This window comes from Penicillium robsamsonii (genome assembly GCF_028829455.1).
Source record: "Penicillium robsamsonii strain IBT 29466 chromosome Unknown utg000002l_segment0_segment0, whole genome shotgun sequence".
NCBI lineage: Eukaryota > Fungi > Ascomycota > Eurotiomycetes > Eurotiales > Aspergillaceae > Penicillium > Penicillium robsamsonii.
In genome coordinates, this window is record NW_026643220.1 from 2,562,684 (window position 1) to 2,578,245 (window position 15,562).

Genomic DNA, 15,562 nt, shown 5'->3' on the forward strand with positions numbered 1-15,562 from the left:
TCTCAGTAGTCACATGTTCTCTCTCTCCTATGGAGTAGACTCCGATAGTCTCTCCTCTGTAATTCCTCCCTGATCAATAGTTTAACACTTTCCACAATACACATATTGTGCTTTCATGATCTCATCTACTTCATAGATTCTAACAATGAGAAAGTATCTAAAACACTGAAGTCCAGGTCCTACATTCAGACTTGGCCCCGTATACCAGATCTCAGAAGTATTCAAAGTGTAAAGTTGAGAAGCAGGTATCTGAGAACTGCAGTATAACGCCGGATTTTAGATGGAGAAGAGACAGTGCAACCAACCCAATCAATTAACGCTCTGCTAGCCACTATAGAATACTGGTGATATCCGCCATGATCTCGAATCGTCCCTCGTCATTCCTGTCCTACAAAATTCTCTCTCATTCCATAGACCCAATATCAGAGATCTTCCACCTTGCGCTTTCTGTTTGCTTTATAGAAATCCCCTGTCTGAGTTCTGTCATCTGTCACTATCGACTGAGAAATCCTCGTAAACTAACTCAGATGTTGCTGGTGCATTTTCATAAAATCCTCTCCCTTCAACTGGAAGTCTGAAAAGATTCCTAGAACCTAGTGTTAAATTTATTAGAACGGGGAGCTTCTGGCTTGAACAGAGAAACAAACCTGCATCAATTTGTACTGGCCCGCACCTTGGCCACTTCGAGAATATTCAAGACGATAGGTGCTTTCATCATCCAGATATGAGTGATAGTTGCTACTGTCAGTGATGTGATCATCATCAAATAGAGATTGAATCTCAGTCAAACGTTTACAGCCAGTGCCCTTTTGAAGGTTCTGTAGGTCACCAGTCATTATAGTCAACGCGTCCACACCAGCCAACTGTAGGAGCTCGTCAAGCGATATTGTGGCGCATGCCTTGACTTTTGTATTCATGGACCGCTTCTTGTAGAACTGCTGTGCCTGGACGCACAGACTAAGAAGAGGACTTTTGTCCGAGTATCTATCACTGGTGAGAAAAAGACGGTTGGGACTAGATACTGGCAGAGACCCGACTTACTTCTCATCGAAAAACACTTTGAGCTCGTGAACAAAAGGTGAGATGGAAACACAACCGGCCTCACCGGCCAAGACGGCCTGTTCCATTGTAAACACTGCGGTTGCTAGAGTCTTTATCCCGCAATCTTTCAATTCTCTACATGCCTGCAGACCTTCCCATGTGGCGGCCACCTTCATGACCAACCGATTAGTGTCGAAAGTCGGATCTAGGAGGTTACAGACTTTGTGTAATCCTATTTGAACTTTAGTAGTGCTAAATTATTTCATTGAGAGGTAACGTACGTATTCCAGTCTCGATAATCTTCTCCTTGTCGTACGAGTAGCACGGATTTGCCATAACATGCACAGAGCCAGTGATGTTTGGGATAATAAGAAAGGCCAATCGAATTGCCTGTGTGACTTGAAAGTCAGACCAATCAACGTAACAGTATACGGCAGCCACTAAGAGTCTTGGGCTTACCATGACTTCAAATGCCAGCTCCTCCAACCTCGGAGTTGGAAATCCAGACTTCATTTTGGTACTGAAAGCAAGGACTTCTTTCACCAGACCATCGTGCCGCGGCTTGACCATCTCCCAGTAGATCTCTGCCTATGAGAAATAATCCCAATCAGTCGATCTCTCTGTCGCCATTTTCAGAAACGTAATAAACGTACTTGATTGGATGTTGCATCGACACATCCTGGAACTTCCGTCGATACTGGTGGGAATCGAGGTATTAACGTATGGCACCGAACAAAAAGAAGGATAGATTCGAGCATAGTTGCATACCATCAACATCAAAGCTATCAACATCGACCTGGGTCTTTGAGCGCAGGTATTGGAGCAAATTGATCTGACACTCGTCCATTTTTGAGCTTAGTCAAGTACCTAGATAGATATGGGATAATTCAACAGTCCAAGAATACCTAACACACTTGTGAAGGTTCAGAAAATGTTCAATTCCCCTGCAAGACAGATCCCTTTTATAAACTTCAAGCTTGGGGTTGCTTCGAATTTTGGGATTTGGATAAGCCAAGGTCATGCAGGGTAGCATATCCTCTCTCCACTAGCCCAAATGTTCCTTGTACAGGAATATACCTCAATGGCGTAATTTTGTTCAAAATGTTTATTGTAGGGTTTCATTATCACAGAGGCCCGCCAAACTATTGGAGATATTACCATGCATAGCTTGTGCATAAAGACATCTATACATCTAAACCTTATCAGGCATGCTGTGTTGGCTGATCTCGTGCGTTTGATCTTTCCTGCTTAACCAGGTTGGTTGTCGTTGAGCAGAGAGCCGAGCACTGCGGTATAACGTCGGGTTTTAGATGGAACTGAAAGAAACGGTGCCAGCAGTCCAATCAATGAGCGCTACCCGGGCCACTACAAAATACCGGTCTCTGGCCGCCATGATCTGATTTACTTGTGTCTCGCATCATCGATAATATACACCAGGTTTCACACTCTTTTTGGTTGCTATACAAGTCCCCTGCGCAAGCCCTACCGTCTGCCACCAGTGAGATAGAGTTGCATTAGGGCATACATCTAAGGGAGTTCAATCTCGGGCTGTCTTGACAAAGTACACTGTATGTTATATTGGTCACAACGCTAAATCCTTTGAATATGACTATATATGTCCAAAACTCGACGTGAAGTTCGTTGCACTACCCTCAACTGAAAAAGGAAAAGAAAAAGGAAAAGAAAAACAATTACGTTGACCTGCACATGATAGTGGCAACTATGCAGCATCGTCATTCGAGCAACAAGAGATTCCCACATGTCTCCACCGAGGTAGATCACAGTGTGACTAAATAACGTCGACGTGAAACGTATTACAATGCACCGCTAGATTAATACAACCCCGGGCAATCTATCAAGTAACTCTAACTGCGAATTAGGGCGAATTAGATAGAAAACAAAACTCACTGGTTATTGGATTACGACGCATTGCTTCATTGCTTCACTATATAGCCTCGGAGGCTGCTTCCCTTGACCCGCGTTCCAGACTCTCTGGCCTGGTTTCATAATGTTGCCTTCTCTCTCCTATGTGAGGAAACTCGATGCAAGCCTAGTGAGGCACGTTGGGCTTGCTCCGCTTTTCAAGGCGAAGGCTCAGCTCCTTGGCCCAGTAACAGCCATAGAATCTGGCAAGCATGCTGTGTCGTATCAGGAATTGCATTTCAAAGCTCTCCAGCTCGCACAACTTATCCGACTGGAAGCACCGGAACCAGAAACTCCAATCGCGATTGCCATACCCCGAGGAGTCAACCATATTTTGGCACAAATTGCCATTGCCTATGCCGGTGGAACCTGTGTCCCCTTGGACACAAAACAACCGGGCGTGTTTCTCCGGAAGCTTCTCCAAAACCTGGATGTGAAGCTGGCTCTGGTAGATGACGAGAGTTGGAATCAATCTCTAGAGATCGACAATATCCTTGTGGACCATACACTGCACCCTGAGATATGCGACGATGAGTTTGAGGTCTCCTCCAATGGACCATCAAGCTGTTCACATATCCTCCACACCTCAGGTACAACAGGGGATCCCAAAGCCGTTCAGATTCTAGCCGGCGGACTCGTCAACTTAGCATTCAGCTCAATAGCACCATTTCAAGATGGCCAACGCCTTGCTCACATCAGCAATACTGTCTTTGACGTAACTCTGTTCGAAATATGGGTGTGCTTGTTGAGAGGTGGGACTTTAGTGATCTATCCACATGAGACAGTCATCGACCCCATCCTATTATCACGGAGTCTCCGGGAGGACCGAATCGATGTTGTTTTTGTTACGACCGCGTTGCTAAGCACAATTGTCCACACTTGCCCGGGAGCATTTTCCACCATCCACACCCTGGCGACTGGCGGCGAACCGGTCAACGTGTCGGTGATCCGGAAGATATTTGACAACGGCCCCCCAGATCGAGTAGTCCACCTCTACGGGCCGACAGAATGCACCGTGTTTCTCATCGCGTACGACATCACCGCAGCGGATATTCACAGTGGTCAAATTCCACTCGGAAGGCTAGTTGAAAATTGCCAAGTTTCCATTGTCGACGAAAATCTCATTCCACTTCCAAAGGGCAGCGAAGGGGAACTGGTGGTAGCCGGTGCAGCAGTTAGCGCAGGATATTGTAGGAATCCTCTGGCCAACACTAAGTCGTTTATAAGGCCCCCACATCTTCAATTGAAAGGACTCGCGATGGGATTCCCTTGCCATGCCTACAGAACAGGTGATATCGTGCGCATGGATGAGTCTGGGTTATACCATTTTGTCGGCCGCCGGGACAGACAAGTCAAGATCTGGGGCCACCGCATCGAGCTAGAGGGTCTCGAGAATATCATCTTGAGCACTAATCTTGCGTCCGCAGCAGCTGTTGTCAAGATCGGGTCCGATAATGCCATCACAGGGCCAATACTGGTTGCCTATGTTGTACCGGAGTGCATTCATATCGACCGGGAAACCGTAGCACAAGCATTCATCGACCGTGCTCCTCATCTTTTGGCGCCTCGCGTTGAATTTATCGCAGAGCTTCCATTGGGAAGTACAGGGAAGTGCGATCGAAGGAAGCTTGAGCAGCTGTATATGGAGAAGATGAGGGTCGCGCGTCAGAGTCAAGTGCACTCGAACGGCAACGCTTGTTCCGTGGAAACTTGTTTGGAGCAGCTCTGGCTCGAAATACTGCGGTTTCCGTCAAACTGTCTGAATTCCTCCGATGACTTCTTCCATCTGGGTGGAACCTCACTGCAAGTCGCATATCTGATCGGCCAAATTCGAGTTTTGTTGGGAATTGAGCTGCGGTCCGCAGCTCTGTACGAGAATTCCACACTAGGTCAACTCACCCAGCTAGTGCAAAAGCTAAAGAATGGAACAGCTTTGCCAGACGCAGTGGAGGAGCAAAGCGTCCTGGCTCGGGATTCTTTGCTGGGTCAGGACCTACAGGTCAATTCCGACCTGGCCGTCGACTGGCTTGACGCTTCAGAAGGCCGAGTGCTCCTCACCGGAGCCACTGGATTTGTTGGCGCCTTTCTTCTCGCGTCACTGCTGTCTATGCCGCAGGTCACCCAAGTCGCATGTCTTGTTCGTGCCCAGGATGCATCTGCCGCCGACCTGCGCATCAAAAAAGCATTAGAGAAGTACAAATTGCGAGGTTCCCAGGAGAGCAAAATCATTTCGATCACCGGTGATCTGTCACTCCCGCTCGTCGGCCTTCCGCAAGAACAGTACGATCACTACGCAAGCTGGGCGAGTGTAGTCTTTCATTTGGGGGCACTAGTCAGTTACGTCCAGCCATATTCCCGTCATCGAGCAGCCAATGTCCTGGGAACATTAGAGCTATTACGATTTGCCAATCGCTCCCGGCCAAAACGACTGATCTACTCCTCGAGTATTGCCGCGTATGGCCCGACGGGATTTGTCCAAGGAACCAAGACCGTCCCAGAGGATGAGGGGCCACTAGGCCACATCGTGGCTCTACAGTATGACACAGGATATTCCCAAAGCCAATTCGTGGCGGAAAATGTGGTCTGGAATGCCATTCGCAATGGTTCGCCAGCGATCATTATCCGGCTCGGGTATGTTCTAGGCCATAGTCAAACGGGAAGAGGGAACCCGAGTGACTTCGTCGGTTGTCTCATGTCATCCTGTCTTCAGCTAGGCCATTATCCCATCGTACCGGGGCAACGCAAAGCGTTTGCCCCAGTGGATTTCGTGGTAGATGCGATGCTACGGATCGCTGGCTTCGAAGAGAACGTGGGCCATGCTTATAATTTGATACAGCCGGAGCCCATAGATCTTCAGGAAGCCTTTGACCTGACCAGTAGGCAGTGCTCTTGCCAGCTGCAAGGCATCTCATTTTCCCGCTGGCTGGAACTGTTTGTTAACGATGCGACGAACCCACTGCATCCCTTTCTTCCGCTATTCCAGGAGGAGATATGGGGTACCCATACCCGTTGGGGTGTTCAAGAGAATGCGCCTCGGTTTGAGATTAACAACACTCTCCAGGCTCTTCGTGATAGCCCGGAGTTGCTTGCGTGGATGCCGACACTGGATCTGCTTCGAAAGTACATTCCTGGGTGGTCTGCGGCCTCAAGCAATCTTTGAAGAATATAATTCACATCTTTATTAAACCGCACGGGCATTGAAGACTCATTATTAGATCGAGGGACCAGTTTCCCTAGCTAGACTGTATAAATAGATTATATTCTTTGTCCTAGCATATTCCGACCTCTATGGCCACAGCGCTTTCCTGAATACTGTGGCGTCTCTTCTTTTTGACCGTGATTGGAGTTGTGACCACTCCGTCTTCATCGTTAACCTTCCGTTTCCGATTTGGCAGGTCCGCAGAGTTTCCCCGGCCTGTTTCCTTACGCTTCGCCTCGAGTATCCTCTCGTTCTTATGCTTCTTGTTTCCAAGCTTCGTTCCTTCGGAGCCCTCCTGAGATTCCTGCTCCTCAAACTTTCGTTTTTCGCCTTTCATCTTGTTCAATCGAGGACTCCCCTGCTCCCCAGCCTGGTTGATTTCGGCCTTCTTCTGTCTCTTCTGGTTTTTGGGCTCTTCGGGCTCTTTCTCTGAGCTTTCGGTCCTCCTATGACGGGGCTTCGACTTAACGCTGGTACACTCTGCCGCAGTCGAATTTCTCTTCTTTGTGGGCACTTTGGTCTTGGGTAGCTCTTCCTGGGACGTCTGGTCTGTGGAGGAACCACCAGGTGTGTCACCCTCCGATTTCACCGACGTCTCGCTCGCAGATCTGAACATCACATCCTCGTTGACAATCGGCATATCCCACTCACTATGCTGGTTCCAGTGTGGATCATTGTCTCCCTGATGAAAGACGTCGTTTTCACAGCATTCTGCCCAATGTTAGCCATGAGTCATGTTGTCAGTGATTCGATCTCACCTATGTATTTTCGCTGGGTGTGTTCAACAGCGACTTCCTGGTGTCAACAATGCCACGTACTAGGAGGGACCAAGCCATACCTCGCTGTTGCTCTCTTCGTTCAAATTCCGCCCAAAACCAAGGAGCAGGACGGCTAATCTTTTCAAGGCAACGATCAGGTATCGCTGGCAATTTGTCCCAAGCAACAATATCTGACCAATCCTCCCAAACCAAGCTGTTAGGTGGGTGGTACGCGGCTCTCTTCTGTTTCATATGAAGCTTCTCTTCACTACCATCTGGGTTCAATGAGTAATACCAGCCAGTCCTGGCCAAATATTAGAAACAGGGTACTTCTCATAGGGAGCAAGGTAAAAACTAACAAATTGACGCAATGATACGATTCAGCACCCGGATAACCGTAATACCTATGCTTGCAGTACCAATCCTCCTAGAATAATAAGGTCAGACTCATGATCTATAAGAGGTCATTGTCCAAGGACTCTCACCTGAGCATTGTACTCCGATCTCACGATGTGATAGCTACCAAAAGATTTATCATGGCATCCCGACGGCTGCCACTCCTGCGGCATACTCCGATTGGGCTGGAGATGGTTATTATTCCGTGCGTTCAAGCTCACTGGTATTGACTCACTGCCTCATACGACAACCGGTATTTTCGATCGTTGGAAGCCATCGTATATGTTTTGACTGAATCAAAGGAAACATTGATAAAAAGGAGGAAATGGGTATTTGGAGTTCAGAACCTCCGAGCAATCCGGTAGGTCATGGCATGGCGTCATGTACTTCTGCTTCTGGACACCATATAAAAATGCAAAACATTACATCGAAATCCACTTTTACAGCATTAGAATGAATAAAAAAAGCCATCTACATTCAATCAATACCCATTGAGCCAATTTTGATCCTCGTCCAGAGGAGGGATATTTTTCATTTCAAATCATCCAACACATACATGTAATCATCACCATACGTGCAGAGAGGTATAGTTCCAAGCCAAAACATCACAAAAGACCCGCAACCCCAGCCCAATGAATCCCTTGCTTTCTCAAAACCATCCTAATCCAAATTCATTCTCCAAAGCCCATCACCAACATAATGGCCTTCATCAATGACAACTCCTTTCCCTTTACTCTTAATCTCCTCAGTGCCAACCTTCAGCATACCAATCATACAAATCTCCTCCTTGCCCTCAGCCTTAACGCCAACAATCTGCCCGGCCTCAAGCGCATGCTCGGCATCAGGTAGACGGCCTCCGGGGGAGGTGAGACCGGGAGCCATGAGCGTTGCGCCGGAGAGCACGAAGCGGATGGCGCCGCGGTCGATCTGGATTGTCGGGACTGCGGAGGGGTAGGCGTGGATGAGGCGGAGGTGGGGAACTGGGGGTCCGTCGATGGGTTGGAAGAAGAGGGGGGTTGAGTCTATTGTGTAGAGGGTCACGCGGTCGGGTCTGGGGTGGTTTTCATTAGCTGTCGGGTCGAAGGAAGGAGATGCATAGCAGACTCAGGTTGGAAGTTGGAAATGACGTTGGTGGAATCGGAAGGTGAAAAATGGGGGAACTGTACAGCTTCACGGCTTCCAATGAGGCCTTCTTGGGCATGACATCTTCAATGAAGGGCTCGAAGCCTGGGTATGTCTCCAGCAGTTTTTGGCGCAGGGCGCGCTGCACTGAGGACTTCACCTTAGACCGGTTGCTTGGGGGGATACTAGATGGAGTAGGGATATTAGTTGGTGTCATTGATAAATTTCTGTAGCAAGAGCTATCTCGTAGGAGCTGTGTATGTCTTCATCTGGAGTCTTTGACAGCTCCTCCTGTCTTTGCGGTGCCTCAAAATGGAGGAAGATGTGTGGTCCCATTTGGCAGGCAGGAGGCTCGGATCAAGCGACTGGACCAGCTGTTGGACTGCTGTGGACTGATTGAATGGTTTGACTCACTCTTTCTTAAACATGATGCTGGTTGAGGGTGTGAGAATATGAGAATCAAGCTCTTGATACGCAAGTGGGATGCGCGGGGGACGTGGTCACGTGACTAGTAGGTCGCTTTACTTTTTTTTCTACTTGATACTGAACAGCCCAGACAGAATGAAATTGATGGTCTTACTCAATGAATAAGAGCTGTTGCAAATTGGCCTCAAGATATCAAGGCAACGTAACCATCCGCAGAAGTGAAGTTGGGCATATCCTGCAACAAATCAAAACTTAACCTAGCGAATATAAAGGAGCTAGCAATGAGAATTTGCATCAAGTCAAATTGGTTTACAGATCGAAAGAAATCTACAGTTGGAAAAAGAATATTCACAAGACTTATTGGTGTATCATTTAAAAGAACTATTGTCCATGTGCACCTAGTGCTTAGCAGCACCGGCCTTGATGAGCAGGATATCGCCGTCCTCGACGACGTAATCCTTGCCCTTAGTCATAATCTTACCAGCAGCCTTGATGGCATTCTCATCACCGTACTCACGGAGAGCAGCGTAGTTGTATACGATAGCCTGAATGAAGGTCTTCTCGAAGTCGGTGTGAATGACACCAGCGGCAGCGGGAGCCTTGATACCCTTACGGATGGTCCATTGGCGAACCTCATCCTCACCAGTGGTGAAGAAGCTGCCCAAGTTCATGGACTGACGCATGGTAGTGATGATCTTGGGGAGACCGGACTTGGTGCCAAGAGTCTTGCACTCAGCCTCAGCGGCCGCATCATCGTGCATGAGGGTCAGACGCTCCTCGAACTGAGCCGAAACTGGAAGGATTGGGTCACCGGGAGAGTTGGTCTTGATCCACTCGAAGACCTTGGGGAGATACTTGTTCTTCTGGCGGATGTAATCTCTCTCGCTCAGGTTGACAAGGTACACAACGGGCTTAGCAGTGAGCAGGAACAGAGGGTTGATAACTTCGACCTATAACCAATTTGGTTAGCATGAGATTCTCAAAGAGTTTGAGTGATTGTGATCATGTAAAAGTGGACTCCAAAATTTCAGCATATAACTTTTATTCTCAAGGTGCCCTCGGATTGTGAGTATCCTTTTAATGAGGGCACTCAACGAGCTGGGTTAAATTTCGAGCAGTGCTCTTATTCATCAGGTAAGGAGTGGGGGGGAGAGATACAAGGGCGAGTTGCGTTCGGGGAAAGAGAAAAATTTTCAACATACCTCTTTGGGGTTCCATTCACCCTTGCGGATGTCATTGCCATCCTTAAGGAACTGAAGAATCTTGGCAGTAGTAGCCTCTTCTTCCTTGAGCTTCTTCATTTCCAGAGACTGGCCTCCACGGCGAGTCTGCTTGCTAAGAAGATCAAGAGCCTTCTCAACAAACTCGATATCCTTGATGCGGAGCTCCTCGTTGATGATGGTCAGATCACGGCAAGGATCGACGTCACCCTCAACGTGGATAATCTCGGCATCATCGAAGCAGCGAACCACCTGGAAGATGGCATCGACAGCGCGGATGTGCGACAGGAAAGAGTTACCCAGACCGGCTCCAGTCGAGGCACCGCGGGTGAGACCGGCAATATCATACACGGTCAAGTTGGCAGGAACCTGCGACTTGGGCTTGTAGTGCTCGCAGAGCCAGTCGAACCGCTCATCGGGAACGATGACACGGGCCTCCTCGGGGTCAATGGTGGCATAGGGGAAATTGGCCGGGTTACCGAGGGAGGACTTGGTGATGGACTGGAAGAGTGTCGACTTGCCGACATTGGCAAGACCAACCTGAAGCCATAATGTTAGTCAATCATGGTTGAGAAGGGAAGAAGAAAAAAAGATTGAGAGGAAAGGGGGCAAGGGGGTTTAAATAGTTTTTCGGAATTTAAAAGTGGACTGTGCTGTGTGGAAAAAAAGGAAAGGGAAAAAAAAGGGTGGGGGCCTAGCTCACATACGATACCACTCTTCAAGTTGTTTCCTGGACGACCCAAGAGAATCTTTTCCTGAACTTGCTGCTTCTTGGGAGGCATTTTATTGGATTTTTTCTTCTTGCTTGAGTAGAAGCGACAGAAGAGAGATGGAAGGTGGGGGGAAGTTGAAAGGCGGAAGCGGGAACAAGAATGGAGCGCGCCAAATGCAGGACCAGCTGCGGATCGATCGACGATACGAAGGAAGAAGATAGAAGATGTGGACGACGTGATGGCGGTTGCCCACAGCAATTGCGGACAAGGTGAATGAATAAAAAGAGAGTAAATGAATGCGTGTTTTTTGCTATCCAAAAAGTGAAGTTGATGTTGTTCGCGCCAGATATCAAATTTTCTGCCTGCAGAGCTATACACCGCCCACGTGAAAGTCAAGCCCTGACGACGTCACTGTCCCTGAAAGTGTGTGACGTACGTAATACTGTAGGGTTAGGGTCTACAGGCAGTTGATACAAGAAATAGATGGGAAATGGGAATAGGTTGACTTTAAATAAGAAGCCAAAAGAGAACCTATGATACAAATACACCAAATGAGAGATATATAATCTCCAATCCCGCCTCAGCGGAGATAAATAATGCAAACCCTTTTGGGTGACCCAGCCCGAACTTATTGAACGCCAGCAAAACCAGGAGAAGAAAAAGGTATAGATAGCAAGAAAACATCATTAAAGATCCATTGCATCGCCATGCTCTGATGTATTGTCGACCATATCCAGTAGCTTGGCATAAGGTACTGTCACACGTTGAAGGTCACGGTGTTTACCTAGATGAACATTCGTTAGTGATTGAAGCGTTAAAAGAAGAAAAGAAGGGTAGAACATACCAAGTGCTAGAATCACCTCCTTCAACAATGTTTCCCGTGGCCAGCCACACAGATCATCAGACCCTTCGCGCCAGTTACGGCCTTCGCGCTCATTGGCCTGCAATTTCAAGACTCCCTCGCTGGCATCGTCTTCATCCTCAAAAAGACCGCCAATAAGACCCTTCAGGAGCTCCTCGACCTTCAGTTTTAAACCCTCGGCACCGATGCGCTTGGCATACATGGATAGGTACAATCGGAACTCTTCCTTGGCACCTAGGGACAGAGCCGCAGCGAGACGATTTTCAAGATGAGCGATGGATACACTGGACTCGAAAGTCTCGTACCCTTCACGTGACAATAAAACCTTGATGAGACGCTGGAGGAAGTACGCCCTTCCGCGAAGGAGGGTCTCATTGGTGGTGTTGCGCTCCAACCAAGGAATGATGCCGGCTGCGACAGCTGCCTTGGCATCCTTGGTATCTTGCTGCGCGTCCTTGGCCTGCAAGTTGCTCACTGGTGCGTCTGTGGTGTTCCAGTACTGGCTGCCGACGGCCCACCAAGTTTCCGAGAGGCGCTGCCATGTGAACATGGATGGGGAATAGGAGTATCCTTCGCCGTTGGACAAAGAAACAACGACTCGGCCCTCCGAGTTGATGCGTGCATCTGTTACTGCGGGAGCGGCGGTGGGGTTCGCGCCTAGAGTGTGAATTGCAGCATCCAAGACTGGCTGGAGGGAAACTGGGGGGTGAGGAGAAGACATGTGCTTCACATTCCAGACATAGCACATGCCCACAGAGGATATGCACAGGATCCATGGTCCATTGCACTCCAAAATGACAGGCTGTGCCTCGAGAACAAGAGCGCTTACCAGACGACGACCTGCCGGCGTCCAAAGGTAGATTGATCCATCTTCACAGCCAGCTGCCCACATACTCTGATTACCAGTCACAAGCAGGACAGTCCGTGGTAAGAAATCTTGCCATAATGGCTGATCTCCACGGAACAGTGTCAGGCGAACTGGCTCGCGATCCACAGCACGACCGGTCAGACTTGCGGGTGATGGGTTCCGAGCTTCGAAAACCACATCCGCCCGACTCTTGGTAGAGCTCGAGTCTGTGCCTGTACTAGGACCAGGTGGTTCCGTCGGTTTCCCGCTCGAATCTAGCGCACGGAGAATCTGGCTGCGAATTTTGGGGACTGCCAGACGAAGTTGGCTGACCGACATGCAAGGATTTGTGACTGCGGGGCGAATGAATTCAGGAGTTGGCTGTTGGCCGGTCGCGGCAGATTGAACCTGAGCTGGTAGAAGGCCGTCGGGGGTATTGGCCATTATGGGAGTTGCTCCATTTTGGCTGGCAAATGCCACACGCTTTTCTACGCTCCCATCTTCGTCGCCTTCTATTTGAGCCAGCTTGCGCTTGTTTCCAAGAAGAAGAGCAGCCAGGCCACCCTTGGGTAGACCATCGAAGGGTTTTGACAGGTCAACAATGGTAGTCGGGGCGTCAGCCTTGACCTGATTGCTGACAGATGCCATCAAACGGGCCTGCGGGAGAGATGACTCGCCGGCCCCAGCTCCGGATACTAGTAATGGTGCGATACGCTTCTTGCCCTCTTTAGTGTATGTTGGACGCTGCTTCAGTCTTTCCAGCTTAGCTTTGTATGGGTCGGGCTTCTCTGATTCTGTGGTGGCAGGTGTCGAAGGAGTTACATTCGTCTGGGTCTTTGTAGCCTCGGGGGCTGGCGAAGAGGCCCGAGCAGGCGTAGTTCCGTTCGATGGCTGTGCGGTTTTGTCTCCATTTGTAGTAGGCTCAGCAGTAGCTTCAGCGCCATCGCCCATCAGTGCACCCATTCTGCCTTCAACGTGCTTGATCTCGCCAGCCTTGCTCTTTTCCTCCAGCAACAAGCTGTCTGTAGTTTCTGTGATACCAGCACCCTTTCGATTAGTTCCGAACTTAGTGAGTGATTTCTCATTCTCTTCCATTTCCGTAGCCCAGCCCAGCTCGCCATCTTCAAATCTGACTGCCACAATTGTGCCATCTAGAGCAGTAGCAAAGAGACACTTTCCATCAGGAGTCCATGCCAGGTCTGAAATAGCTTTCGCGGCCATTTCCTGCGCAACCACAATCGGCCGTGCATTGCTCGTAATCCAGATACTAAGAGATTTGTCTCCACCAGCACAAGCGATGACGGTAATGTGGTGCTGGGGTACAGGCTGCCCATCTGCTTGCTTCTTATTGGGCGGCTCTGTTGCGTAAAGTCGCGGAGAGAACGAGCAGACCTCAACAGGTGCCTCATGTCCAATCAGATTGATGTCACCATCCCATGATCCGCGGTTAATGATGGCCACAGAGCTCACAGGACCGTTCACAGCGTTTGCAGCTGCGATGTGCATCCCATCAGGTGACCAAGAACAACGACGGAAATAGGCGGTTAAAGGAGAATTGGCGAATGGGGCTGTGATTGTTTGCTCAAGGACAAAATTGTTCATATGGTCATGAGCTGAAGAATTTGGGGCAGGAGATGTGAATCGGAAGATGCGAACGGTCCGGTCATCGCTCGCAGTTGCGAAATATTTGTTTGCCGGATCGAAAGTGATGCCTTTAACGTGACTCTGGTGGATCGCTATCGTCTTCAGCTTCTCAAATGAGTGACCTGACCACACCACGACCTTTGAATCAAGCCCAACGGATACCAGTATCGATGAATCGAAGGACCATCCGAGATCTTGGACATCATTATCGTGGCCGATCAATCGCCTAATTGTACGCCAGTTTTCAACAGGGGGTGCTTCGTCGGTGCCTAGAATTTTCCCACAGCCGTCAGTGTCTGCCTCCATTTCTCCATATCCAGTGTGTCCAAAGCGTACCAAATGTTGACGAGTGTGTAGGAGGGTTAGCGTCTAGGGTATACACGCAGACAATCTTGTCATCCGCGCCTGACGCAAGGTATTTCCCGTTGGGTGAAAAGCGGACGGTATGGATTGTGCCCGAGTGGTTACTCATGGACGCTAATTGTTTTGGCTTGCCCTCGAGTTCGGGAGTTCCGGTGCCGTAAATAGCATCTGTTGACCAGATTCGCACATATCCATCTAAAGCAAATCAAGAGCCATGATGTCAGTGAGAATTCCCTCGGCGGCGCATGATCTTCGTGACCTTCACCTCAAAGCAAAAAAAGGGTCGAGCTCACCTCCAGCAGCTGTGACTAGTCGCTTCCCATCTGGCGAGACATCGCAGCTGTAAACCTCGAAATCCTTGCGTTCACCTGTATCAGAGCAATTCTATTAGCAAAATTTGGCTCTTTCATGGGATGATTTGGTCCTATTCTCGTGGAGCACTGTGTCTCCGTCCCAACGGCGTCGAGCAAAGAAAACCAGGGCGATCAAGCTCCGTACCTCCATGGGTGAGCCAAACCGGCTTGATAATATGCATCGCGCCAGTCCCGGAGCAAAGTCACGGTTATTCGCTTATTCCTCAAAGGGGTGAGCGGTCTTGTCTCGAGATTAGGTCGTGCAACACGTATCAACACGAATGTGCGCGAAGCGTGGGCAAGGAGGGGAGCGCGGCGTGTCGGATAGCTGGTTTTTGGAGTATATTAGTTTGACGAGGGACATGGCAAGAGCCAAAACAAACGGGTTCCTCGACAAGATTCAAAGAAAAAAAAAGGATATAAAGCTCAGGCACAGATGAGGGATGAGACCGGAGATTAAAAGGGCGCGAATCCAAAAGTCGCGATCTCCAGATTTGCCTGGTCCGAGCTCCCGCGTTGATAGTCTTTTGAACTACACTGCAAGGGCTAGCAACTAGCTCGCACTTGCTTCCTTTAGGGGGATTACTATCATTTTATATGTTTACTTTTGTAATATCTTTTTCTGCTTACTGGTTTCACCAAACAAAGTACTACAGGGCAAACGTGGTTTTATACGAGAAGAGTATGGCCTAGTT

The 15,562-nt window shown here is 49.0% G+C and overlaps 6 protein-coding genes across 6 annotated transcripts; 1 reads left to right on the forward strand and 5 right to left on the reverse strand.

The window, feature by feature from the left end:
- Positions 1-518: 518 nt before the first annotated feature.
- Positions 519-1,888, reverse strand: N7447_004223 (Aldolase-type TIM barrel; the record flags this gene model as incomplete). Its single annotated transcript, XM_057228498.1, has 7 exons — positions 519-593; positions 648-984; positions 1,042-1,273; positions 1,323-1,431; positions 1,501-1,629; positions 1,695-1,738; positions 1,810-1,888. 7 exons carry the CDS (start codon positions 1,886-1,888, stop codon positions 519-521), a joined length of 1,005 nt encoding a protein of 334 aa, XP_057087839.1.
- A 1,161-nt stretch (positions 1,889-3,049) lies between these two features.
- On the forward strand, positions 3,050-6,124 carry N7447_004224 (non-ribosomal peptide synthetase; the record flags this gene model as incomplete). Its single annotated transcript, XM_057228499.1, has 1 exon — positions 3,050-6,124. One exon carries the CDS (start codon positions 3,050-3,052, stop codon positions 6,122-6,124), a length of 3,075 nt encoding a protein of 1,024 aa, XP_057087840.1.
- A 109-nt stretch (positions 6,125-6,233) lies between these two features.
- N7447_004225 (uncharacterized protein) lies at positions 6,234-7,594 on the reverse strand (the record flags this gene model as incomplete). The annotated part of the gene is made up of 6 exons (XM_057228500.1): positions 6,234-6,874; positions 6,922-6,934; positions 6,982-7,225; positions 7,281-7,348; positions 7,407-7,502; positions 7,553-7,594. The coding sequence occupies 6 exons, from the start codon at positions 7,592-7,594 to the stop codon at positions 6,234-6,236; spliced, it is 1,104 nt and encodes a 367-aa protein (XP_057087841.1).
- A 383-nt stretch (positions 7,595-7,977) lies between these two features.
- Positions 7,978-8,656, reverse strand: N7447_004226 (translation machinery-associated protein 20; the record flags this gene model as incomplete). Its single annotated transcript, XM_057228501.1, has 2 exons — positions 7,978-8,368; positions 8,484-8,656. The coding sequence occupies 2 exons, from the start codon at positions 8,654-8,656 to the stop codon at positions 7,978-7,980; spliced, it is 564 nt and encodes a 187-aa protein (XP_057087842.1).
- A 607-nt stretch (positions 8,657-9,263) lies between these two features.
- N7447_004227 (YchF/Obg family ATPase) lies at positions 9,264-10,867 on the reverse strand (the record flags this gene model as incomplete). Its single annotated transcript, XM_057228502.1, has 3 exons — positions 9,264-9,815; positions 10,068-10,625; positions 10,793-10,867. 3 exons carry the CDS (start codon positions 10,865-10,867, stop codon positions 9,264-9,266), a joined length of 1,185 nt encoding a protein of 394 aa, XP_057087843.1.
- A 617-nt stretch (positions 10,868-11,484) lies between these two features.
- hir1 (putative histone transcription regulator Hir1) lies at positions 11,485-15,049 on the reverse strand (the record flags this gene model as incomplete). The annotated part of the gene is made up of 5 exons (XM_057228503.1): positions 11,485-11,582; positions 11,643-14,420; positions 14,488-14,709; positions 14,808-14,882; positions 15,013-15,049. 5 exons carry the CDS (start codon positions 15,047-15,049, stop codon positions 11,485-11,487), a joined length of 3,210 nt encoding a protein of 1,069 aa, XP_057087844.1.
- Between the last annotated feature and the right edge of the window lie 513 nt (positions 15,050-15,562).